A 26,870-nucleotide genomic window follows, 5' to 3' on the forward strand; every position below is an offset into this window, starting at 1 on the left:
CAAGTTCACCAATGGTGGCTGGAAGGGTTACTTACTGTAAAGCTTCGTACACACAGAGCAATATATTGCTCAGTGTCCCTTTTTCATCAGCGACCAGCGATGGCAGACAATGCCGGGAGAAACAGCTGATTGCCGTGTGAATCCGCTGGATGCAGGAACATGCTCTTGTGACCACCCCAGGGCTAGTATCGGGAGCACGCTTTCGGCAACAGTTGTCCCGTACACACCGTTAGAGCTGTGACAGCATAGCGGGTACTCCTCAAGCAATTATCGTTACTCCTCAAGCAATTATCGTCAGATTCTAGAAAACTGAACCTGATTGACCGTTGTTCCAAAGAGACACAATGTTTCTGACCGTAATACAATATACAGCGTTTATTCAGGGAGGGGTCTCATTGGCAATAGCATGGATGGCGTGACTAGTGTGCCCACAAATGAGACGGTACTGCCATTAATTTCTATGGTCGTCTGTCCCGGGCGGATAAGTCATCATGCTGCGATGCCCCAACTGCCTTACCGAAACCTAGAAAACAAAGGCGTAGTTATGTAGATCTTGTAGATCACGTTATAAACCTTGCCAGATTTTCTGTCTGTGGTGTACTGGACCTAGAGCTGGAATCGGGCTAAGGCGGCATGCCCTTGGCACAATTGTAGTAATTTGTTAGAATTGTGAAAGACTGCTGGGCTGCAAAGCTAATGCTTAACATTAGCTTCTAATCCGTTTAAGGCTGAGAGTTGTATTTTTTGTTTCTGTATAAAGAGATTAACAGTTTTGTGGGTGTTTAGCTTATGGTGACAAGTGTACTTCAGTCATATAAAAGGACTGTATTTCTGGATTTAGGAAATTGCATTTTGCTTATAAGTACATCTAGCAGCATGTCCTCTGCTGGTAACAGAAGAGCCTTTATTTCACATGCTGCACTCCCTAACCACTAGGAGGCAGAATCGCAGCCCTTGTTCTTGATAGCTGTCCACAAGGTTTCCATAGTTTTTTGCATATTACGTGGGAGACCTACTAAGGAGCTTATTCTGGTCCATGTGCACCGTTGCGAATTAGCAACGGTGAGCGATGTTTCCTTTATTGCGCATTTCTGTGCATGCGCTGTGTGCGAGCGGCCATGGTGAATAAAGTGCGTGGGGCGGCGGCAGTTTGTCGCGCCCATGGGAAAGCCCATCATTTCATGGGTGTTCCCAAGGTACTGACCCAGTGATGAGGGTGCCGGGGGCGGGCAGCTGACATCACTGGATGCCCGCCATGTTCCCTTCCAGGACACACGCAAAGCTAAGACACCTGAGAGTTTTGCGTGTATCTTCCACTGTATCCATCCATTTGCAGGCGAATTTGCCCTGCGAAGAGGGCGGCAGCATGGGTGGCGGGCTTAGAATGACACGCAGCATTTATGTTTAGACTTACGCTGTGCATTTTGCCTTTGCTTGTTGTGGTAACAGGTCAGCAGCAATAAATCTGGGCTGATACGGTGGCTATTTTATTTGCTTAGTGTATAAATCTATTGAAGGAGATGTTCGATTTTTGTTGATCAACTATTTTCTGCCTGTGCTGTTCCGGATATGCTCTCCCGGCAAGCCCCTGTTGGTCCTACCTCTGTAGTGGGTCCAGCGCTAGCTGTTGCCTGCAATACAAACGGTTACTAAAGCCATCTAATTAAGCCTTTTGTGGGGTAGATGTTTGAAGCCGTGATAAGGGAGACGTAAGCCGGGGTAGAAGTGGCCCATTGCAAACCAATCGGCACTAAAGTAACATCTATCATAATATAAAATTATCCTCTGGTTCACTTCCCTTATCACTGCTTCATACATCTACCACTTAGTGAAGTGGCTTACATTAACCTGTGTTCCTCTTCCCTGTGCAGTGGCCATTGAATTTGGGTGGCTGTGGTCATATACAATGATCCTACAAATACAGCATTCTCTTGTTTACAGTATTACTGCATAGATATTATCCCAATCTAATATCACACTAAAGTCCCATCTATGACCCCTGTCACAATGTTGCGCTGGGCTACTTCACTTTCTGACCTCTCCTTACACCAGGAAAACGTCTCTCCCCTTACTGTGCCCAAGTTCTGGGTCAGTTGTTACCAGTTAACATTGCAGCTCGCTCAGGTCCTTCCAGGTTAAAACCCTGCTAGCTACCTGGGAATGACCCAGCTCACTGCGCATGGGTGGACTATATTTATTTATGTCCTTTTATTAATTAATGCCTTTAGCTCGGACTTAAGGCCCCAATACATTAGTCCGACATGTCCTAAGGACAAGTCGGCAATGATGTCCCCGTGACACACGTCCAGGGATTAGGCACTAGCACGGAGGGTTAAGGGTCAGACTGTGTGTGTGTGTGTGTGTGGTGGGGGAAGGGGGGTTAGGCTGCTGAAAGGGAGAGTTCGGGGAGGCCTACCTGACCTCTGTCGGGATTCCCTCCTTTAGGAAGCCGATGTTGGTATTCTGACCACTGACATCCTGACTGTCGGTCATTGGTATGTAGCCAAGAACCTGGCCGCCTTTCTCCCGATCTCCAACCTCTTTTTCTCTGGAGCCAATAAGCAGAGACTTCCCAACTTTGGACACCCCTGTGGGAATGTGTAAAAATGGAGCAGCACATGTTGAGTAGGGTGGTACAGGGTGTATTCAGATGTGACATCAAAAAGAGGGACTGTTTGGGAGTGCTCTAGATAAAGGAAAAAAGGTACTCTTTACCTAGAAGGGCACCAGCGATTGGAATCGCGGGCGTCGGGGGTAAAAATCGCGGGTAAATCGCGGGTACATAAAAATCTGCTACCCGCGATGACCGCGATTTTCCCATAGGGAACAATGTTAAAAAGGCTGATTGAGCGCGATTTTCATGTAAAATGCCTCAATGCCCGCGATTTGGCCATAGGAATCAATGTTAAATGGGCTACAGAGCCCAAATAGGCACAATTAACCCTTAAATGTCCCCCCAAATTTTTAACGCCACCCCACGATCCACACCAACCCGAAGCGTGGCGAGCGCAGCGAGCCCGCGAGGGGCGGCGGTACGCGTCCTCCGACCTTTTCATGCCCTACTATCCACGTCGGCGTGGAGTTGAGAATAGAATAGTGTGGCGAGCGCAGCGAGCCACCGAGCCCGAAGCGTGGCGAGCGCAGCGGATACCTTCACAGGTAAACGCGTCCCCTCGCGGGCTTCACAGGTGTCCGCGTCGCCACGGACACCTGTGAATCCCGCAAGGGGACGCATTTAATTGTGAAGGTATCCGCGTCCCCTCGCGGGGCTCGCTGCGCTCGCCACGCTTCGGGCTCGCTGCGCTCGCCACACTATTCTATTCTCAACTCCACGCCGACGTGGATAGTAGGGCATGAAAAGGTCGGAGGACGCGTACCGCCGCCCCTCGCGGGCTCGCTGTGCTCGCCACGCTTCGTGTTGCCGTGGATCGTGGGGTGACGTTAAAAATTTGGGGGGACATTTAAGGGTTAATTGTGCCTATTTGGGCTCTGTAGCCCATTTAACATTGATTCCTATGGCCAAATCGGGTCCATTGAGGCATTTAACAGTAAAATCGCGTCGGTCGGGCCATTTAACATTGATTCCTATGGGAAATCGGGAGCGTCGCGGGCATCGCGGGTACATTTATGGACGGCCGCGACGCGACCGACGCGATTTCCATGTTTAACATGGGTTTCAATGGGAAATCGCGGGCATCGCGTCGGTCGCGTCGCGGCCAGACATAAATGTACCCGCGATCACCACGACGGGCGCCCTTCTAGGTAAAGAGTACCGGAAAAAATATCCATAAAACTTTCTTTTAATATTATAAAAATCCCATATAATATCTGATGGGAGGCAGCAGTGAAATTACAGGGGTTAAAATCCCATATACAAACATATATAGACACACAGACGGTGTTTGGGTGATTGAAAAGAGAGAGTGATATTTAAAATAATGCAATTATTACACTGAAAATTTCTCAGTTTATTCAGCATGATTGATGTACCAAAGGGTTGGATATGGAAAGTTATCAGTAGTTATCCGTCATGATTGATACATTGATATATATCCCCTTCCACAGGAAAAACTTTATTATCCTCTTTTTTTATATATATATATATATATATATATATATATATATATATATATATATATATATATATATATATATATATATATATATATATATATATATATATGTTCAGTGTAATTGGTTTGTAGTAGTTTTGTTTGTGGGGCTCTGTTGGATAATGTAAGCAGACACAAATATGTGTAGATGTTGTTGATATTACACAAGGGGCAGGCGAAAATTCCGGCTGTATTGCCTATATGGTTGCCGCTCTGGTCATATGATAACACTACACCAAATAATTATACACTGAGTGATTATACCATGGAATCCAACAACAAGAGGTCTTTCCAGCATATAAATGGGTTTAGATGTTGATATGTCAACCTAGGTGGTAAACCAAAATTCTTGCTATATTGCTTCTATATCTACCACCTTAATCACAATTCAACATATAGTTATATCCAACAGATCTCAGTGGATCAATAGAGGGAGCTCTACTATCCTCTGAATAGAGATGTCTATATTTCACATTACATATAGTTATGTTTATTAGGCTTTTGTTGCCCTCTGCTGGAGGAAAACTCCAAATATTTGAAATTTCTGCTCCCTATGGTACATACACATCTCATCACATTATAATTTCATTATTATGCTGATTGACATTCAGTTCATAAAGCCAACACGTGTTTCACTGCCTATGCAGCTTTTTCAAGGCCAAACTGCTCTCCCAAACAACAGTGCCTCTTTTTCTTCTTTTGATATGTCTAACCATTGACTGTTGGGAACTGCACCCCCATAAAAACACAAAAAAATGTGGGGTTTTGATCTGAATAATCAAATATTCTAGTGTGCAGGTATACTTCTAGCTCCACTCAGGAGCAACCAGTCCATGTATTCAGATGTGGTCTGGTGTTGTCCCAGCACCTAGGATATACAATACATGTGGGACATTATGATGGAAAGCCTACTAGGACAACAAGGCATCATTCCATCAGGAGTAGCTTGGTGGTTCTGAAGTACTTGCCTGGAGCAGGGTGACTGAGACTGATGCCAGCCCCCCAGCAGATATACCCGCAGCACTGCGACTGGATGATTTGCATAAACATCCATTGGCATGCTAGAGTGCGGGCCCGAAACCATTCGATGGTCGCCGAGGTCGACAGGGCCCCAAGGTCGACAGGGTTAAAGGTCGACATGGGTCAATGTTGACATGACTTTAGGTCGACAGTCATTAGGTCGACATGAGTTTTTCACCCAAATGTCGACACAGTTGGAGTTGAACTGCAGCGCGATGCTTCGGGCACGGTGCCTCGCTACGCTCGGCACACTATTTTATTCTCCCACCACGTCCTAGTGGATCGTAGGGCATGAAATACTGCCTGTCTGCTCAAAACACAGTGAAAAACTCATGTCGACCTAATGACTGTCGACCTAGGCCCATGTCGACCTTTAACCCTGTCAACCTTGGGGCCAGTCGACCTTCCGGGGTCGACCTAATGACTGTCGACCTAAGTGTGGTCTGACAGATGTACCGTTTCCCGTCCTGACTGTACCAAGATCAGCCGCATTGAGCACTCCATGCTCCCCCTCGCCACAGCCCCATCATCTTGCCACAGACCGCGTAAGCTGTCCAGCATGATGAAGCTGCGCTCTCTCAACCCTCATTGCCGCCTGCCGGCAGTCCCGCAAATTTGCAGACATTTAGGGGGCGTGGCCTAATGCCGGGAAGTCCCGCCACTATAAGAGGTCCCTGGCTGTGCTCCCACTGTGACTGCTGTCATGAGGTATGCTCACCCCCAATCTTTCCAAAGCTGTGTAACCCCCCCCCCCCCCCCCCCGACGCTGCCTATCTGATGGGGGGGGGCAGCATCAGAGGGGTAATCGCCAACACAGTTAATGTTAATGGTAATGTTATTTAAGGCTCTGTAATACTCTGTCTACATTGCAACTTTTCACATGATGTTTTATGATCGTAATGCCCAACACCGTCACATTGCTTTGACATTAGAGCAGTGTCTGCAATCTCCCAATGATATGCATCAACATTGACAAAGTAACTGCTTCCCATTCTGCTGCTGTGAGACCTGGCAGCCAGAGCTTGGTCTCCTAGATCACTGGGATTAGAAAACACTTTTGGATCCTCTTCAGTTTCTCCTCCTGCAGGACTGGTATACACCCTACACTGACCTCACTGCAGCACAAACCGCACCAAACTCCCCACTGAGAAGGCTACTGTATGCCTCATGTTCAGTGCCCTCCTGTAACGTTGTCACATTATCCACCCCCAGTCTTATGGTGCCCATACACTAGGGTGATATTGCATAAAATCATTCGATTCCACTGCATCGGTGCGATAAATCGCATAATTGTATGCACATCGAATGTGTCACCCGACACGCTGACCGGCCGGTCCAATGTCGCGTCAATAGATATTATGTGGTGCACATAATATTTATTGAATTGCATGAGCGATCGCATATGGTTTTTGACCACATACGATCCCTCGTAATGTGATCAGTGGAGTGGGCAGCAGGGGGCTGGCAAAAAAAACGAAAAACAATTCAAAAGACTGAGCGACGCTCAGCCAAGCTGTGGCCACCGGAATGTAGCTGAATTGGCTGAGAGCTCTCATTGACTACCGCCGCCCACCAGCACGCCTGCCTCCCACTCCACTACACCGCCGCTAGTCCTCTTCCAGCACCCGATAGTGCATGCCGCATCGGGTGCGGGGGAAAAAGCACTTGTGCAATCGGATGCAATGGAAATCGCATCTTATGGCGCCCAAGTGCCGTTGCCGCCACCTCCGCCCCTCTGGTCCCTTTAACCCAGAGGTTATCAAGACCCCCACACAGTTCACCTTTTCTAGGTCACCCAGCAGGTGCATAGGTGCATTCATTACTCACGGACACATTTTAAAAGATCACAGGTGGAGCTAATTATTTTACTTGTGATTCTGTGAGGAGATCTGCAAAACATGCACTGTGTGGGGGCCCGAGGTTGTGAACCACTGCTTTAACCCTTTTAGTGCCAACATCTGTGAGATATATCCCCTGAAAATGCTTGCGTGCTCACATTTGTTATACAAATAAAAATTTCTTATATAAGCTAAACGTTAATTATAATGAAGGAAAAATGTTTACTTGGCCACTTTCACACCTATTTTGACAAATTCACTTGCCACTAAAAGGGATAAGCACTGGTGGTAAAAACATAACAAAGGGGGTTTTCCTATGGTAATTAAAGTGTATAGAACGTTTTTTTAAACCCCCCCCCCCCCCCCCGGAGCGTTCATGTGCAGGCATGTAAAAGGGCATCAGACTGCATCGCAGATGACTGTTCTAATGCAGCCTTTCAGAGCAAAAACATTTGACCTAATTATTTTGCTGTTCTGCAGAAAACATTGTTTAATCATTGCCACTGTGTGCCAGTGCCCACCACATCCCCTTTAGCAATAGTTATTTGTGATGATCTGTGTCACTAGGACATTCTCAGCTGAGGTGACATGTTTTCTATGCATGCCCTGATCTCTCTCTCTCTCTCTTTCTCCCCTGCCTCCCTACACATGGGTTGCTAGGAGACTGGAGTGTGCGCAAGCATTTGGTAAACATGTGCAGCCAGCATAGAGGACAGGTGCAGGTGGGGGAAATCTGTTCAATTAAATTGGAGGACTCTGGCATCAGAATTTATTAGGCTCCGGCGGAGTTTCATTACCTGGAACATCTGCACAAAGTGTGCTTAACGGAACACACTCACCTTTTATCTGGAGAAGGGAAGTCATCCATTGGGCTGGATTCTCTAATCACTTCGGCTGCACATCGCTTGCACTCACGGTGTTAATAATTGCATATGCAGTAACATATGCGATTATAAACGCAAAAGCGATGGCCGGCAATGTGCTGCGGGTCCCCCCTCCCTAACTGAACCCTTACCCGCCCGGGGGGGGGGGGGGGGGGGGGAGTGCGCAGGGTGGCAGGGGACACGAAGGGAGGCCCATAGGAGTCCATGGGGTTAAGTCAACTAGAACTGGCGTAAACACCCCCCCCCCCCGCAGCGAAGCCCCAGTGGAGGGGCTTTGCTGCATATGAAAATGCGGTAAAAACCCTGTTTTCGGGTTGCTGTTTGTGAAGAGACCAATTGAGGCAGCAGATTGTAGTAGAAGTTTCCCAGCAGCACTTATTTATTTATTTATTTATTAACAGTTTCTTATATAGCGCACACATATTCCGCAGCGATTTACAGAGTATAGTTTAGCATTCACATCAGTCCCTGTCCCAGTGGAGCTTACAATCTATATTCTCTACCACATGTACACGCACACAGACATTCTAGGGTTAATTTTGTTGGAAGCTAATTAGCCTACCAGTATATCTTTGGATTGTGGGAGGAAACTGGGGAGAATATACAAACTCCACACAGTTAGGGCCATGGTGGGAATAAAACCCATGACCTCAGCGCTGTGAGGCAGTAATGCTAACCATTACACCGTCTGTGATGCTGCATATATTCAATGGACCCTTTTTTGAGAAGTTCTTATCTGAGTCTAGTAGGACAAGTGTACTGGAGTATTTGTAGATACACTATGGGTATGTTTAATTGGCTATAAGTGTCATATTACTTTGGGTGTGAGTACAAACCATCCGCTATTGTGGTCATTGGCCAACTAAACTAATTAGGCGATGAGTGAGGACAAGGCTGCCCCTGTCATGAGGTGAGGAGTGGAATGGGGGTAGCAGGAAGCCACAGGCTGACAGAGCAGAAGGGGCAAAATACCAGAACTGTGATGTCAGATCCTTTTAAGATTGTGCTAGAAAATGATGACATCAGATGCACCTCTGTATAACATGTGACGCTCTGACTTCTTCCCTGCAGGCTTTGAGATTCCGGATGCTGATGGTGAGAAGCTCATGACTCCACAGGAGATAGTAGATTACATTGCAGATAAAAAGGATGTGTATGAATGAAATACACGTGTCAATCTCTCCGTTCATTGTAAGTATGGCCGCTGTCCAGCTCTATGAGATGACTAGCTCTCTTCTCCCCGTCTCTTCTCTCTTCCCTATCTTCTCTCTCTACCCCCCCTGTTTCTCCCTCTACCCCCCCCCCCCCCGTTCCTCCCTCTACCCCCCCCCTGTTCCTCCTCCCCCCCCTGTACCTCCCTCTACCCCCCCCCCCCCCCTGTTCCTCTTCTTCCTCTACCTCCCTCTTCTCCCACATATCTTCTCCCTCTACCTCCTCAATATGAAATTACCCTATTCCTACAAGTTCCTTTCTGTTTATATTCTCGGCCAGATTTGTCTGTAGTAGAATCTCTGCCTGATGGCCCTGTCCACAATGTCTGTAATTCTCTCTCATCCTCTGCAGGTAGCTGGGTTGGGCGAGCTCTGACCTTGCCTGCATGCTGTGGCACCATGACTGCAGTCACCACCTCTTCCAGGATCCTGTATTTAAACTGTCTGAATGTGTTGGCCTTTAATAAATGTAAAACAAGAAACTGCTTCCATGTACAGTCGTCATTCCTGATAGAGATTTGAAAACACTTTGTACATAAGCCATTAAGGATAACACTACAACACAGACACCAAACAAACCCAGTACATCATACAATGGTTGTCCTCTGTTCCTAAAAGGGGAAATGTGAATCTCTTAGTTCTGATGATGTACAGTCACTCCATAGAACTGGGCAGGAAACTTAGTGACGACTGTACTGTACTTACTGTAATGTGTGCCGGGTATGGATCGTTACGGCTACAAGAAGGTCGACAAGCATTGGGTCGACATGGGTTAGGTTGACACAAGCATTAGGTCTACAGGTTGACATGGGGGTTTTTTACTGGTTTTTTTTTATTATTTATTTCTTTTAACCTGAATGTCGACAGTCAACATGGATACAGGTTAAAGTGCACCGCGTCCCCTCACATGGCTCGGTGACTCCCTACGCTCAGCCCACTATTTTATTCTCCCACCATGCATTAGTTCATGACCGGGCATGAAATACTGCCTGTCTGCTCAAGAAACAGTGAAAAAAACCCATGTCGACCTTTTGACTGTCGACCTTCTTGTTGTAGACCAAATTACCGTATCCCCGTGTGCCGCCCTACAGTTTGGTGGTGCACTGTAGAGATTGCAGTTGATCCCATGTGTTATTGACTAATCACCAAGCTCAAGTGGTGGTTATCCTTCATTCATTCGGCATTGGCAGGGGAAGAGGAGCCTGGCCTTAAGATTTGTCTGAACTGGCTCCTCCCCCTTCTAGAGAGCTCTGCACTTCCGAAGTGCCCATGGGAGTCCCTTCCGGAGGCTGCTAGGTTAGAAAGGGGGATGAGCCAGTTAAGACTTAACAATTCTTAAACTCCCAGCCCAATACGCCAGTGTTCCAGTGTCCCCCATCTGATAACAGACTTTTATTGATGATGACAAAATCCTGTTAAAAATATTTTCAAATGGAATATATTATATTTTGGGGTTTATCAACATGACTCACTATGCATCTCCGTTGGGACCATCACCGCTGCAGGGTCTGTACCTCCCCTGAAGTTCGTCCTCAACTCTGATTTCTGTCATCCGATGGGAGTGCTGATGGCTTATATTACTCTGATATAATGTGGCATTTCACAACACACTGCCCAGTGTGTTACTGTCGGAATATCTCCTCCTTTACCAGCCACAGATCTGGTGGCTCTTAGTAGGAAACATACAACTGTAGTGCTTTAGCTATATATTGATAAACTATAATAATGCACCTTCACCATTGCAACTAAAAATATCGCCTGGGTTTCTATACTTGCTGCAATAGGCATTGTGAAATGAATCCCTAAATACGATCTTTCATTAATGTTGAATAGAACAGTGTCCAGAAAGGGCCTACTGTCACCTCGGAGGAGTCTATGGGCTGCCTGGGGTTATTACACTGGGTTCTCCTGAGCTCCAGGCCTTTGTACACACCACACTAGAGCGCTGTTCTGTCAGTGTAGTATGTGCGCTTAAGGTTATATTTCATTTATCCCCCACAATGCTGTCGTCTGTACACATGGCCATTCTCTGGCGTAGGTGATTGAGCGCCTCCATTTTTAATGAAATCCTCAACTTAGTGCAAATCTTGGGGGTTCCTGTAACACGCTGAAGGATTTCAATCACCCCCACCATCAAACCTGTGGATCCCCATGCTCCTACATTGCAATCCAGGTTTTAATAATATCCATGTTTAAGTCCAGATGGCTAAATCAATTGACTGAGGTCACTTGTACTCAAGCATGGATATCCTTAAAACTTTGGGACCGTGTGTGTGTGTGTGTGTGTGTGTGTGTGTTCCCAGCACCAGTCTTCTCTGCGTTCTGCATAATCCCTATACAGCGTTGCAGTTTGTAGCGGCACAATAAGGTGTTACACACAGACACACACGTCTCCCGATGTGCCAGACCTTGCCTTGGCAATGTGCAAGTCACATAACGGTGCAAAGAATAATTCTCCTCACACCTTTCATGGTTAGTAACGCACACGAGTAGATGCTGCTTCCAGCTGTCGCTCTGGAAAGCCACCAGAGGGAAACACTCATAAATTAGTTATTTTTTTGCCATTTAAATAGTTCTGTCTCTTCATTTGGTCTAAAGGGAAAGGTGTTTGGATAAAATATCATGTCAGTGCTGCCCTGGCAACTTCGGAAGCGGGAGCTTGTCAGTTATGCTGAGACTTGCAATTCCACAACAGTTGATGGGTGGTATAACAAAGCTTGGTATATGTCCGGAGTGCCACCTCCCTACCCAGATGTGGCTGCCACCTGTCTGCTTAGAATGGGTTGGGATCATTTGGTCTACAGCATGATGGTAGACAGTCATTAGGTCGATATGGGAAAAGGTCGAAAGGTCATTAGTTTGACAATGTCTATGTCGACATGGGGTTTTCACTGGTTTTTGACGGATGTAGACATGGACACAGTTTCAAGTGCACCACATCCCCTCGCTGCGCTCGCGATGTGTCGGGCACGGTGCCTCGCTGCGCTCGCGATGTGTCGGGCGCGGTGCCTCGCTGCGCTCGCGATGTGTCGGGCGCTGTGCTCGATACACTATTTTATTCTCCCACCACTCCCTAATGGATGGTAGGGCCTGAAATACCACGTCAGCCCAAAAAACAGTGAAAAATCCCATGTCGACCTAGACATTGTCAAACTAACGACCTTTTGACCTAGAACCATGTCGACATTTCCCATGTTGACCTATTGGCGTCGACCTAATGACTGTCGACCATCATGCTGTAGACCAACAAACCGCATCCCCTTAGAATGGTGCCAATATTAATCATGCATTAAACGTGCACGCGTAAGAAAAAGGACCTTAACTACTTCTGCTCCGCTATTTGGGAGTGATGTTTACTGGTGTGGTCTGACAGTGGACCCTGCCACTTCCAAAGCACCCATAACAAATAACCATTACCTGTGACTTAGGAGTCTGCTTTGAACGGTGGATCCCCTATCCAGGTATCGCTCTCCTCCTAAGGTCCCTACAGTAGCTCATATTGTAATTCTACTTCCCCTGGTTCCTGGGCAGTAGCTGTTGCCATGGTAACCTGGGCTTGCTGAGTGGATGTGAGTGACAGTGGCCGTTATATTTTCCCAGTATGGAATTATTTTGAATTAAATATCAGCGCTGCAGCTTCCAGAAGGTGATATTGGCCGAGCCGCTCAGCCATTCATTACAGAATGTCAAGGGTGTTTTGTGCTCCCCTCCTTATCCCCCCCAAAACCGGTCACCGATGGGGAGATGGAGCTATATTTAGCCAGAGAGTGGGCACTTCTCATTATTTCATACCAGCTCCATTCAGCAGCCCCCTACACAAACCCTTTCATCTGAAGATAAAGGACCGGCGTGGCGGACATGATTAACCCCTTACTGCCATCTGTTGCAGATGTATTTGGCACATCTCATGTGTGCCTGTGTCACACGCAAGGCATTTTTTATAGGCTTTGAGAAGGCATCTTTACCCCAGATGCCTGTTCGAGTATCAGGCTGTGCGGGCTTTGGAGGGGTTGCTGCTGACAGTACATGAGGTTCCTATTAAATGTTGTCTGTGTACAGTAGCTCACAATTACTCCTGTGTCTGTGTGTGATCTGTGTAGCGTCCTAATTACTCGTGTGGGGGGGAGAGGAGAGTGTATTGTGTAGCCCCCTCTCCCCCAGTTACCCCTTTGGTGGTGAGCAGAGGGGTACTGTGTAACCCTTCCAGTTGCCCCTATATGATTGTGTAGAGATGGTGATGTTCCCCCCTAGTTCCCTGTGTGGGAGGGAGGGAGTTCTGTATGCCGTCCCCCATATACAGTGTGATCACGGTGCAGGCAGGAGAGGAGGAGGAGACGGAGCAGCTACAAGTGACACCAGTGTGAGTGTGAGCGCCGGAGCTGGGCAGCAGGGTGACCCAAACATGTGCTGCCCGGTGCCGCCCCCTGACAGCCGTGCTCCCCGACTCTCACTGGGGGAGCCGATCGGTGCAGCCGTGGGGTGCAGGTGGGGGATCTGACGCCGAGCACTGCGGTACCCACCCCCAGCGCCTGGCACTGCCCGCAACCCGAGCTGCAGGTGAGCTCCATGGACCAAGGATGATCCGCTTCCTCCTGCTGCTGCTGCTGCTTCTTCCCGGGGCCGGTAAGTACCCTCATGGTGGGTAGCAAGGTCATAGCTGGGGATGCACTGTGCATGTTAGTGTGCTATGCATGTATGTATGGTGTATATATGTGCCCATCTCAGGGTTCCCTATACAGTGATCGGTCGCTGCCTGTATGATGGATCAGCCATTGCAGTTACTGTATACTGTCCTGCATACCCCCACCCCATGCCTACATAATATCATACATACACATGTACTGCGGGCACAGACTGCACTCATACATATGCATATGCTCTGCACAGTGCACAGCTACTGATCATGTCCTCTTATATGTTGCATGCAATATGTGATGTGTGTGTGTGTGTGTGTGTCGGGTCCCCCAGTCATTTCCAGCCCCCCTCCCCTTGGGTTACTGTGGGTGACCAGATGAGGATTATTTGGTATATATCTGTCATATTCATAGGATACACATTGGCCTCTGTGGAGGTTCCAGTAACGCAGCCAGATGAGGGGGTGCTGGATCTAGACTCTAATGTATCACAGCTCCTGTGGCTGCCATAAGCTTTGTGTCAGTTTAGCCCCAAATCACTACAACCCACATTATCCTGATCAGCTCCAGGGTTTGCATGATGGGGGTTGTGGTTAATCTATACATATTCAGCCAATCAAGCCTACTGGCATATCTTGGTATATAAACTGATTTCATATCTTTAGCCTAATTAGGTTTATGAATAATTGATCCCATATATAGGTTTTTATTTAACATCCTTCTTCTGTCGGGGCAGATCATGTTTATTTATTTTTTTTGTGTGTCCAATTATTATCTTTTATTTTATTTTTCAAAATCATATTAAAATCTACTGATAGAACATGATACAGTGCGTAGCTGATAATCAGGGTAATGATCAGTTGGTGTTGTGATATGCCTGGCATTGCCGCTTGTGAGGTGTATAAGGGCAGAAGAAGAAATCTGATGGAAGTTATGTGGGTTGGTTTGGGGTATGTCTGCAAACGCATGTTGTCCCCTAAGGGGCATTAGCAACAAGATTTGAAAAACCACGTGGTGGTAGGTAATTCTGAGATCTTGGTTACATATATGTACAAAGATAGGATCAGCCACCAGGCCCCTTTAAGGCGGGTTGGGATCGTTTGGGTTACAGCATGTTGGTCAACACCATTAGGTCGACATGGGGAAAGGTTGACATGGCTTTAGATCGACAGGTCATTAAGCCGACACATACATTAGGTCGACATGGTCTAGGTTGACGGTCAAAAGGTCGACATGGGGTTTTCCACTGTTTATTTGACCCGAATGTTGACACAGTCGACATGGACACAGTTTAAAGTGCACCGCATCCCCTCGCATCGCTTGTGAAGCTTCGGGCACACTATTTTATTCTCACACCACACCCTAGTGGATGGTAGGGCATGAAATACCGCCTGACGGCACGTCGGCTCAAAAAGTGAAAATCCCCATGTCAACCTTTTGACTGTTGACCTAATGCTTGTGTCGACCTTATGACCAGTCGACCTTAAGCCATGTCGACCTTGACCCATGTCGACCTAATGGTGTCGACCCATTGCTTGTCGACCAACATGCTGTAGACCAGTGGTAGCCAACCCTAGCCCTCGAGAGCTACCAACAGTTCACATTTTCCAGACAACCTAGCTGCTGCACAGCTGCACTCATTAATCACTGACACATTTTAAAAGATCGACAGGTGGAGCTAATTAGCTCACTTGTGATTCTGTGAGGAGACCTGCAAAACATGCACTGTTGGTAGCTCTCGAGGACTAGGGTTGGCTACCCCAGCTGTAGACCAAATGACAGTATCCCTTTAAGGCTTCCCTACTACTTTGAGCAGCTTTCAATGTGTTTTATGGCCACAAATACAGCTGACAGATACACAGTGCCGGTATGTGTGTGGGGTCATTGGGTAACTGTTTTATGAAGCCCTCATGTGACCTGGTTTCCGGACATGAGTTTCAATGGCCTTCTCTGACCAACTCGGCCAATCGCATGCCTTGTCAAACCGTCTGATCAGTCTCCTCTGGCGTCCGGGAGGCTTGACGTCATCTGTGACCGGTGCCGGGGTAAGGGCTCCTGTTCTACAGTGTAATCTGCCTGTACCAGTGACATCTGCTAACACTCTCGTTACTTCCTCTACTGTGTTTCTGTCATGTGTGATTTATCAGAGGGCCGAGAGAATCTTTAGCACTGCACATATTTCCATTAACCATGATGATGTTCCTGTATAGTAAGTCCCGCTGATGCCTGCCTCTATGCCCGGGATATGATCTGCTTTGTCTGGTACAGTACAGATTTCTCATTTTTCCTCTGTCCAGGAAAAATGACTGGAGAGGGAGATTGATGCCGCGCTCTTATGTCTCACATGTCTTATCCTGCCTCCTCTGTCCCACTGCTAACCCATTTACCAAGAGTGGTTTCCAGTCTGCATTATGGGGGAGAATAGGGTACAGCTGGTGGGTCAGTGTGCCCTGCCCACCATGCTTATTTCCTTTAGTGCCGACACTTGGCACACCCTAACAAGTGGGCACAGATAGTGCTGCTGAGAGGTTACATGGGCACTGGGCTGTATGTGCCATGCCCTCATCAGACTGAGGAGCCAATTCGGGTTCACTCTCTTAGGGGCAAATTTATTAAGCTTGGAGAAGAGATAAACTGGAGATAAAGCGGAGAAAGGGTAAAAGGAGATAAGCACCAGCCAATCAGCTGTGTTTGAAAAAGACAGTTGGGAGTTGATTGGCTGGTGCTTTATCTCCTTTTACCTTTTCTCCGCTTTATCTCCAGTTTATCTCTTCTCCAAGCTTAATAAATTTGCCCCTTAGTGAACCGAACTTGGCCCCTCCCCCGATGGTTGGGGTTGGCGCATGTGCTCACCCCCAACTGCGATCGGCCTCAGCTATTTACAATGTCGCCTGGCCGTTAACAGCAGGGAGGTAAGGGCGGCGGCAGCGCTGGCCAATGGGAACGCTCAGCATTTTATGGGCTTCTCCATGAAAAAGCTGGGCGTTCCCATGGGCGTGTGAACTAAACAAAGTCTGCCGGGGGTGGACGATCTTCGTCCCGGCGCCCACAAATATGTCAGCCTCCACTGATTTATATTTGCGAAGGCAGAGAAATCATTCGATGCTGCGGGCACATGCGCGGGGATGCGTCTCCGTAACACAGCCCCTTGCATGGTTGCGAGGGGAAACAGCGGCAGGGTGTTGTTTAATTGGCCGGACTGCGTCACAAGGACTCGGTAAGCTGCGAGCTTCATAGCTTACAGATTTAATAAGAATCAGGCCCTGAGCGCACAGCTATGGGATAGACCGATGCAGCCCGCAGCATGGAGGAGAGGGGTGACTGCACACATAGACCAATGATCAGCTACAGTGTCAGGTCATACAGTCATGTCTAGGTTCCCCTGCTTATAGTGCACTTCAGATTGGAGTCATGGGCATTTACCCTTATTGTCCCCATTATTATTGTCCACAGCATTGCATCCTCCATAGGGGACACGTCATTTGGTCTACAACATGATGGTCCACAAGCATTGGGTCGGCACCATTAAGTCACACACATGAGTTAGGAGCTGATTGGCTGGAGCTGCATTTATGGGGTTGGGATCATTTGGTCTACAAGAAATTGGTCGACACCATTAGGTCCACATGGGGAAAGGTCAACATTGCTTTAGGTTGACAGGTCATTAGGTCGACATGGGCAAGGTCGTCAGTCAAAAGGTTGACAGGAGGTTTTTCACTGATTTTTTTAGCCGACAGGTGGTATTTCATGCCCTACCATCCACTTGGGGGCGTGGTGAGAGAATAAAATAGTGCACCGAGCGTAGCGAAGCGCTGTGCCCGAAGCATAGCGAGTGCAGCGAGCCATACAAGGGGACACTGTGCACCTTAACCTGTGTCCATGTCCACTGTGTCGACATTCGGGTAAAAAAAAAACCAGTGAAAAACCACATGTCGACCGTTTGACTGTGGACCTTGTCCATGTCAACCTAATGCTTATGTCGACCTAATGACCTGTCGACCTAGACCCATGTCGCCCTAATGCTTGTCGACCTACTTGTTGTAGACCAAATGATCCATACCCCCTCCATAGAAACCTAAATATTAAATAGTAAATGGGCGCCTTTATCTCCTCCTCACTCTTTCACCACCCCAGATTTCTCCCTCTAATAACATCACATGCTTCATCCGTATCGCCCTCAATTTGGCTCTTATGCCAATCCCTGCCACTGATATTCAGCTGGTGTTGACTGTACGTATTTTAAGTTGATAAAGTAAAAATGACATGCGTAGCGAGGCAATGATAACGGCTGCCATAGATCTGCTGGTAATTAAGTGTTATGGTTGGAATAGGATTAGGCTTTCAGCTGACTCCATCTAATTTTCATTCCTGTCCTCTACTGACTCTTGCAATTTAAAGAGCCTCTGCCACCTACACACAGTTCTAGCCATACACTATGAGATTGGATACTACCCAGGATTTTTAAAAACCCCAGGTTCATTGTAGGTGTGCAGGACCCGGATTTTAGACTAAAATCCCAGATAGAGCCTTTCAGACATACCCTAGTCCCGGGATTGTGCACGTGCAAAATCCCGGGATTTTGCCATATGTCTGAAAGGGGTATGAGAGGCGAGGGAAGAAGGTTTTTAAGTGCATGTGTTTAAGCAGGGGTGGGGAACCTTTTTTGTGCCAAGGGCCGTTTGTATGGTGAAAAAATCCTTCGGGGGCCATATGTAAAAATTTCTTGTACAAATAATCCTGCTGCAGCCGTTCCACGCTCCAGCGGCTGCCGCTGACAGTCTCCGGCTGCTGTTGATTAAGAGGAATCTCGCAAGAACTACCGACCTCTCACGAGAATTCCCCTGTACTTGACTCCCGGCAAAGCTGCCAGGCGGGTGGGCGGACCACTCAGACCAGCTATGGGGGGCCGCATCCCGGCCCGAGGTTCCGCACCCCTGGTTTAAGGCATATTATTTTCCAATAGTACATGAAATAAATGCAGTTATTTGCAGTAATAGTAATAACCAGAGGATGGTGACACAGAACAACATCTTCAACAGTATGTTTAATGTGCCATGTCATTTATATCCTATTCCAAGGCAGGATGTGTGTATAGCCGAACATTTCATATACTTCTGTCTATATTTATTGATGCAATACATTAATAGAATTTGTCGACATTTGCCATAAGTCCGGAATTCCCTATAGCATACTTCATATTCTATTCTCCCTATGCAACTTCTACACTGGCTTTCTTCTCCACTCACTGCTTCCTGAATAGCCCCCATATTGGATGTGCGCTCGTTAAAAGGTCAGGCTTGCATACTTTTAGGGCCGCCAGCTCTGAGCAGTGGGGGGCGGGGCTGTCTGGGGGGTGACAGGGCACAGTGGGGGTGGGCTACAATGATGCGGGGGTGGGGCAGGAGACCAGCAGCAACTCGGGGGAACTTGCCTAGCTGTCTGGGGAGCCAGGAGGCAGACCCGATTTTCGGGAGCCTCCCGCCCATTCCGTGAGGCTAGGCAACTCTATACAAGGTGCCACAGAGAAGTAATACATCTAGAATTTTGTGCCCATGAGGGAGAGGAATCCGGCATTGTAGAGCAGAGAAGTTGCTCAAAGCAACCAATCAGATGCCCGATGTGACGTCAGCTTCCTGCCCGAGCAGGTATCAACACGCCTGCGAACGCAGGGGAACGCCAACATTATCATGGGCTCACGTTCCCCGCCCCCTTCCCTTACCCTCCCCTCACTGACCAAACGCCTTGGCGATTGTGATACTTGCCAAAGCCGTTTGCACAGGGGGATTGCACATGTGCATATTCATGCATGCGTAGATCCCCCACCATTAACCAGGGGACCGAATTCGGCCCAAACCGAATCATTCCGAATCACCCCCCTAATGTGATTTTAGGGTGTGAGTTACTTTTGTTAGGATTAAAAAAAAATATATATATATATTATTTGTATTGATTTATCTGTAAGTGCCAAATTCCTAATCACCAAGTGGTTCCTGTGTTGGTGACAATTACCGTCCCCTGGTAAACTATTCCCCCCCCCCTGGCTTCTGTGCTTTATCTGGGACAGGTTTTCCTGGAGATAAGGTCACAGTCCTGTGTCCAGGGGGATCTGCGGAAACAGAACGCAGGAATCCTATCCGGACTCAGGAAACAGAAGGACAGGATGCTCCAGCCTTGCGCTGGCCAACACAGCTCTGCATTGTGGAGTATTGGGAACTCATCAAGACTTTCACTGCATCACAACACGCTGAACACAGACAATAAAACACATGGAGGCTTTGGGCACTAATTCAGGACTGTAAATTGCCGTGCCCTCTCTGGTGTTCCAATTGGTAAATGTTTTCTTTGAAAGGTCTCTAAATGCTGGTACAGGCCGAGGTGCCGCGAACACTGGAGGCATCTTTTAAGTGCTGTCACACTATGAGAAAGTGAATAATGGGAAAGCCAATGTCTGCGTTCTCCTGTGTCCTATAAAGCCCAGCCTTGGATGCGACTTCATGTTTCCTGTCTGGCGGTCTCCAGGTCAGAGAACACAACTTTCCAGCCCTGCTGAAAATTCTTTAGTGGAATGTAAACTGGACAATTTCTGTAGTACCTCATATGGTGAGTACACACGGGTGCAATTTCATGTAAAAGCGCTCCCGTGTGCACTGCCTAATGGTCGCAGGAGCATGCTCCTGCGACCAGCGGCTTTCCCCGGCGAGGGAGGGAGGTCAGCGCCGATCTCTCCAGCCCCGTGCCGCTGCTCCCTCCCTCCACCCATCAAAGTGACAGCAGCAGCGTCTGCTGCTGCTGCGCTCCCCCTCCGCCCCGTAGCAGTGTCTCCTTTTCAGCACTGAGCAATATATCCCCAGCAATCATATTACCCCGTGTGTACACAGCATTAAGGTACCTGGTTGTACATTACAGAGGCAGTTATAGCCAACAACACTGGGTGGCGCTGTAGCAGATCCACCCCTCTGACTAAAGAAGCCCATACACGGTCCGTTGTGTACGGCTCCGTTCTGTACTATGCGATGCGCGCTCCCCCGCATCACATAGTACGGTACAAAAAGTATGTGCTGCACATACTTTTTGTACTAGGTACACATCGAATCGCAGTGCATGCACACTGCATGCACTAGGGATGCGATCCGATCCGATGTGTACTATTTAAGTCCCAAACGGATCCGTTAAACGGACCATGTATGGGCAGCTTAAAAATTATTACATCCATCAGATATAATTAGGGGCAGCTGGATCAATCATCAATCACTATATATATATATATACACCCACAGTAGTTTCTTCAGCGCCCTAGTTTTGTGATGTCCTTTAACATTAATTCAAATAAAATGAATTGAATAAAAACATATAAATAAAATTCAAAATACACTTGAAGCTTCTAGTTTTTGAAGAATATTTTCAAATGCTTTACATAAACATCCAACGCGTTTCGTCTCTCTTGGAGACTTCATCAGGGGTTTTATTCTCTATGCCAGGGCTGGGCAATTGCGGCCCTCCAGAGGTTGAGGAACTACACATCCCAACATGCCTTGCATCAGTTTCAGCATGGCCACATAGCAAAAATAATGCAAAGCATCCTGGGATGTGTAGTACCTCAACATCTGGAGGGCCGCAATTGCCCAGCCCTGCTCTATGGTATACACGCCTATCTTGGCTCTGAGTGATTGGCAGTCTTGATTTATGAACCACTCAAATAGATGATAAATAACGTGACCAATCTCTAACAATGGTATAAGTGCCTTAATGCATTTGAAAAAACGTCTTAAGTGCTGAGTGAGCCTTAATTGCTGAGGGCCCATATGATGTGAATTGGATCCAGTACCAATAAATTCATTCAAAATGCAAATTTCCATCCAAAAAGTTCAAGAAAATATTTCAAAGCTGTACATCAATTGGATAAAGATCATATAAAGGAAATAATCCCTGTCCTTATCCTTGGTATGTGTACTCCTTGGAGTCCAACCAGCAACTTGCTTTAATTTAACAAGTGCACAGGTTCTCAAAGTCGGTCCTCAGGACCCCACGCAATGCATGTTTTGCTGGTCTCCTCACAGAATCGCAAGTTAAATAATTAGCTCCGCCTGTGGATCTTTTAAAATGTTTCAGTCAGTAATTAGAGCACCTGTGCGGGTGACCTGGAAAACGTGAGCTGTGTGGGGGTCGTGGGGACCGAGTTTGAGAACCACTGAACTAGTGAAGTCATTAAAACGCTCACTCAGTAGTTTCCACCTCTCCCATCCCCCTTTCAGTTCTGCTCCGTATCCAGTATTGTTCTGGATAGGGGGAAATGTATTAAAGGTCAGAGATAAAGTACCAACCAATCACCTTCTGACATTTTAAAAACACAGCCTATTATTGGTAAGCACATTATCTCTCTCCAGCATTGTACACCTGTCCTGAGATCTCTTCTATAATAAAGAACGTATTTCCCCAATGAGTCTAGATCGACATGGGGGTTTTCACATTTTCTTTGAGCTGACATGTGCCGACAGGCGGTATTTCATGCCCTACCATCCACTAGGGTATGGTGGGAGAATAAAATAGTGTACCGAGCGCAGCGAGGAACCGTGCCCAAAGTATGGAGAGCGCAGTGAGTCATGCTACGTTTCAGTGTCCATGTGGACTGTGTCAGTTATGTGGTGTATACAGTGTGCCTAGGCACAAAGTTTTGGAACCACTTCTTTAACCCAAGGATTCCCAACTCCAGTATCACTAACGGGTCATGTTTTCAGGATATCTGTCTGTGCTGAAACAGGTAAGATAATTACTGATCCAGCAAAATGTATTAACTCACCTGTACATGATTATAGAAATCCTGAAAATATGACCTGTTGATGGTACCTGAAGATCGGAGTTGAAGGTCAGCACCCCTACTGTAACCAACACCAAGTTAACATCCACCTTTTAATGGCTAATCTCATCTAGTTTCAAAGCTTGCGGATTGAATAAATGATAATAAATATTACATTGCAATGGGAAGAAGCCTTAAAGACAAAATACTAGTCACCATGACAACTAAAATGTGTGCTAGAGTAGCAGCAGCAGCCGCCTCCCTCTCCTGTATGTGCAATTCTGCACTCCTATAGGTGGAATACAGTCACACTCACACCAGATATTTTACCTAGCCACACATGGCATGGCAATATACTGTACATAGCCCCCATACCTCCCAATATGACCAATTCCAGGAGAGACACAATGCTCTGTTCCTGGACTTCCCTGGTAATGTATGATTGCCATCACATGTGGTGAAACACCTTTCTTATCACTTAACCTGTTTAACACAGGTGATGACAATCATACATTGAGAGGAAGACCAGAAACAGAGCATTGTGTCCCTCCTGGAATGGGTCATGTTGGGAGGTATGAGACCTTACAATCCCAGGTGATGTTCCAACGAAGTTTAGTTGCTCGCAGTTGCTTACTACGGTAGTCCGTAGCTTTCCGAACTAGGGAGCACATTTGCCATTCAATATTGGTGGCTAATTCCCTGAAAATTCTGATTAGTATTAGGGATAGTAGCAGAGGCGGAACTACCATTGGTGCAGCAGGTGCATTGCACCGGGGCCCCTGAGGACTAAGGGGCCCATTGCTGTCTAGGCCAGCAGCTTGTACCCCTGTCACCCACTGGTGTGGGGCCTAAATTGTTCTTTTGCACCTGGGCCCGCCACTCACAAGTTCCGCCACTGGATAGTAGCAAATATTAAGAATCCCCCAAATGTATGTAGGAAGAACCGCAGCAGGAATCTGCAATCCGTCCTGTCCCGCTCGTAGCTGCATCCCCCATAGGTTTCTATGGGGGATGCAATGCTGCCTGATGTATCAACATTGGGCAGCATCGCATCGGGTCCCTGGGATGGATACCACATTTGCAGACCCCCGGTGAAGCAGATTGCATATTGTAATGTGATATATCCCGCCCAGATCACATTGTATATGGGCCCCTAGAGGTGTTGCTAGTCGCACCGTGCTGTTTTGGACAACTCTGCCACCGCATGCGATCACCATCGCTGCCGTCACCTGGCATTAAATCACTGCCTATAAAATTTGTACAGCTCACTAGTTTGTCCTTTCTAAACTGCTGGTGCCTAACCTTCAGACATGATTAATGCAGACCAATCATTGTCCCAGTGGCAGCTTAACAGGTGCAGACTGAGGGCGGGTCCCCCCCTATCTATGGCGCAAGAGACTGGCACCATGGTCGGCGACCGTCAAATGATATCTCCTACTCGCTAGCTTTATCCGCCGATGTTTTTCTCAATTTTCCAATGTTTTTTTTTTTTTTTTTTTGTGTGTGTCACTGTGTGGTGTGTCACTGGTTCGGGCAGCCAGCTCACTCCTTGTTTTATATTCATTGACAACTTACAACCATACCCTCTAACTTTACCGATTTAGCCGGTACAGTACAGTTTTTTCACGGTCTGTACCGGCTAAATAAATGTGTACCGAATGTACAGTTTTTTTGTGATCAGGAACCCGATCAGGAATCAAAGTGCAGCGGGCCACTGCTCTCAAGGGCGGCTAGCAGCGCGGCAGCAGAAGAACGGGGGTGGTGGTGCAGGGAACCGGGCAGGAGAAGACGCTGCAGCGGCGCAGCGCCAGCGGCGGGAGAACAGGACTTTAAAAAAAAAAAAAAGCCCATTCATTGGCTGAGACCTCTCTCAGCCAATCAGCGATTGGCTGAGAGAGGTCTCAGCCAATCAGTGGCTGCCCATTCACTATGGGCTTTTTAAAAAAAAATAAGTCCTGTTCTCCTGCCGCTGCGCCGCTGCAGCGTCTTCTCCTGCCCAGTTCTCCTGCCCTGCCCAGTGCCCTAATGTATGGGGGCCTTAACTGCAGCCCAGCCTCCAACGGAGGGAGTGACAGATCCGATGGCCAAATCCTCACTCCACCCACCCTGCCTCTCAACAGCGAACCTGCGCATTCTCTGTACCAACACCGCAGGCACCTGTGAATTGACGTCAGCGGCAGCCGGAGCTAGCGGGTGACCGGCTGGTCCGGATTGCTGCAGAATGCAAGCCCAGTTTGAGGAGTCGAGGACATTTAAGGAAAGCAGCAGCTCTCTGGTCAGTGTTAAACACGCCCATTTTACACATAACCACTCCCCTTTTTCCTGTGGCCACCCCCTTCCAAATGTGTACCGATTTTTGGCCATCAGATGTTGGAGGGTATGCTTAAAACACAGCTACAAAACAGTAACACACACTGGGCTAGATGTACTAAGCTTGAAAAGAGGCAAAATGGAGAGTGATAAACCACCAGCCAATCAGCTCCTACCTGCCATGTCATAGACTGTGTTTAAAAAATGTCATGCAGGAGCTGATTGGTTGGTTTTTATCACTCTCCATTTGATCACTTTTGAAGCTTAGTGCATCTGGCCCTGTGTGTGGTGATGATACAGACGTCAGTTGAGAGAGGAGAAGAGAGAGAAAAAGATCAACTAAAGAGTATGTGAGAACATTAATGGTACTGTAGTGTATACTCCTATATTGCAACAGAAAAAGGCCAGTTTAACTTAAGTTATTAGCCTGTTGCTACTGGTATAAATCAAATCCAAAATGGTACTTCCTCATCTTTGCGGCCACCGCTTACACTACAAAACTTACGTAGCCAATGACGAGCCACGAGGGCTATTTTCGGGGTCCACGCCACCATCTATTACCTTTAGTAATGTTGTGGCGAGCGAAGCAGTGCGAGCCACTGAGCCCAAAGCATGGCGAGCAATCGTGAGGGGACCATCGCGATTCATGTAGCAGCTAACATAACTGGCATAAGCGGCGGCTGCAAAGATGAGGAAGAACCTTGAAAATATTTAAAAATAGCAGATTGTGAGTTGTTGCAATAAAGTTTTGCTAGTTAAAGCTTCAGTTGGTACTTATGTAGTATCTGGGCGCCCGATTTTGTGATTGTATGCCTTACCTTAAGGCATACAATCAGATGCGATTCGACGCGATTTTTTGCAAAATCGCATTGAATTGCATCCGATATCGCATGCGATGCGATTCGATGCGATTTTGCATAGGATTCAATGTTAACAAGGTCCTGTTCATTTCCCCACTATCCAAGTGGGCATAGAGTTGTTTTTATATAGCGTGGCGAGCCCGAAGCTTGGTGAGCGTAGCGAGCCCCGCGAGGGGACGCGGAAAACATTTTAAGTAATCCGCGGCCGCTCGCCACGCTTCGGGCTCGGTGGCCCGCCACGCTTTATAAAATCACCTCTATGCCCACTTGGATAGTGGGGAAGTGAACAGGACTATGTTGACATTGAATCCTATGGAAAATCGGATCGGATGCGATTCGATGCGATTTTTCCGACCCAATTTTAAAATCGGGCGCCCAGATACTACATAAGTACCCTTCAGTTTTATAAGCCTCCAACAAGATAAACTCAATAGAAGGTTTATATATCATTTCATAAGTTTATTAGTGTATTATATGCTTAAGTAGACAGTTTATTAAAAATATATAGAAACATTGGTTAACATCGGTGTTTAGGTCTAATGATGTTTTGTAACCAATGTTGAAAAACATCATTTAACTGATGTTTTCTTTCGATGTCCCATCCCTACTGTGGAGACTTGGAGGGGATGTGTTTTCGTTACACATCCTCTCGTATGCTAAAGAGGGGAATCGGTGGGGAGTGGGCGCTCGGACGGGTGGTGTCTCTGGTGCTCGGTACCTGCAACAGCATTTCCAAACCTGCAACAGCATTTCCGTGTGTCTTTGGATCAGAATCTCTTTGGAATAATGGTTGGTGTTAAATGGGATAGATCTTCCCCACTCTGGTGTTTGGTCTGTACAATAACTGAACCTCTTGACCATATCGGAATGATGACTTGCTGCCACACGATTAGATATGTCTATATTTGCATTAATGTAAAGCTGTGGCTACTAATGTGGCCAGTTAGTGTGGGATGTAGGTTTACTATATTGACACGCAAATCCCATAATTCCTGAATTTTTCATTGCCCTCAGGGAAGTGACCATATTCAGGTGAGAACAAATCACTGAGCGTGTGACAAACAATAGACATTTTAATGCAGCCAATGGCCAGGAGCTTTGCATGAGAGCCTATTATTTCCCTTATACAAAAGCAAGATTTCAATTGAACGGGATGGGGGGTGGGGATGATGGCTGGGAATCGCATAAGCCTGCTTCTAAGTGCAAA

The 26,870-nt window shown here is 47.2% G+C and overlaps 2 protein-coding genes and 1 long non-coding RNA gene across 4 annotated transcripts in view; 2 read left to right on the top strand and 1 right to left on the bottom strand.

Moving 5' to 3' along the window:
• NDUFAB1 (NADH:ubiquinone oxidoreductase subunit AB1) overlaps positions 1-9,550 on the top strand; it is a 29,419-nt gene extending 19,869 nt beyond the window's left edge. Inside the window, exons 4-5 of the mRNA XM_083152937.1 lie at positions 8,926-9,045; positions 9,418-9,550. Coding sequence (XP_083009063.1) covers positions 8,926-9,017 — 92 coding nt within the window. The 3' untranslated portion in view covers positions 9,018-9,045; positions 9,418-9,550. The remainder of the gene's footprint in view (positions 1-8,925; positions 9,046-9,417) is intronic.
• On the bottom strand, positions 378-12,807 carry LOC146020103 (uncharacterized). The gene is made up of 3 exons (XR_014450721.1): positions 12,483-12,807; positions 2,417-2,588; positions 378-523 (listed from the first exon to the last, which is right to left on the bottom strand). It is a non-coding gene; the product is annotated as an uncharacterized LOC146020103 (long non-coding RNA).
• Positions 12,808-13,295: 488 nt separating this feature from the next.
• The window catches only part of LOC146020101 (uncharacterized), a 52,597-nt gene continuing 39,022 nt past the window's right edge, over positions 13,296-26,870 (top strand). The window contains exon 1 of one of the 2 annotated variants that reach the window (XM_083152936.1): positions 13,296-13,688. In XM_083152936.1, coding sequence (XP_083009062.1) covers positions 13,643-13,688 — 46 coding nt within the window. In that variant the 5' untranslated portion in view covers positions 13,296-13,642. The remainder of the gene's footprint in view (positions 13,689-26,870) is intronic. The other variant, XM_083152935.1, reaches the window with a different exon arrangement.

Source organism: Crinia signifera, chromosome 7 (assembly GCF_055691185.1).
Source record: "Crinia signifera chromosome 7, ASM5569118v1, whole genome shotgun sequence".
Classification (NCBI taxonomy): domain Eukaryota; kingdom Metazoa; phylum Chordata; class Amphibia; order Anura; family Myobatrachidae; genus Crinia; species Crinia signifera.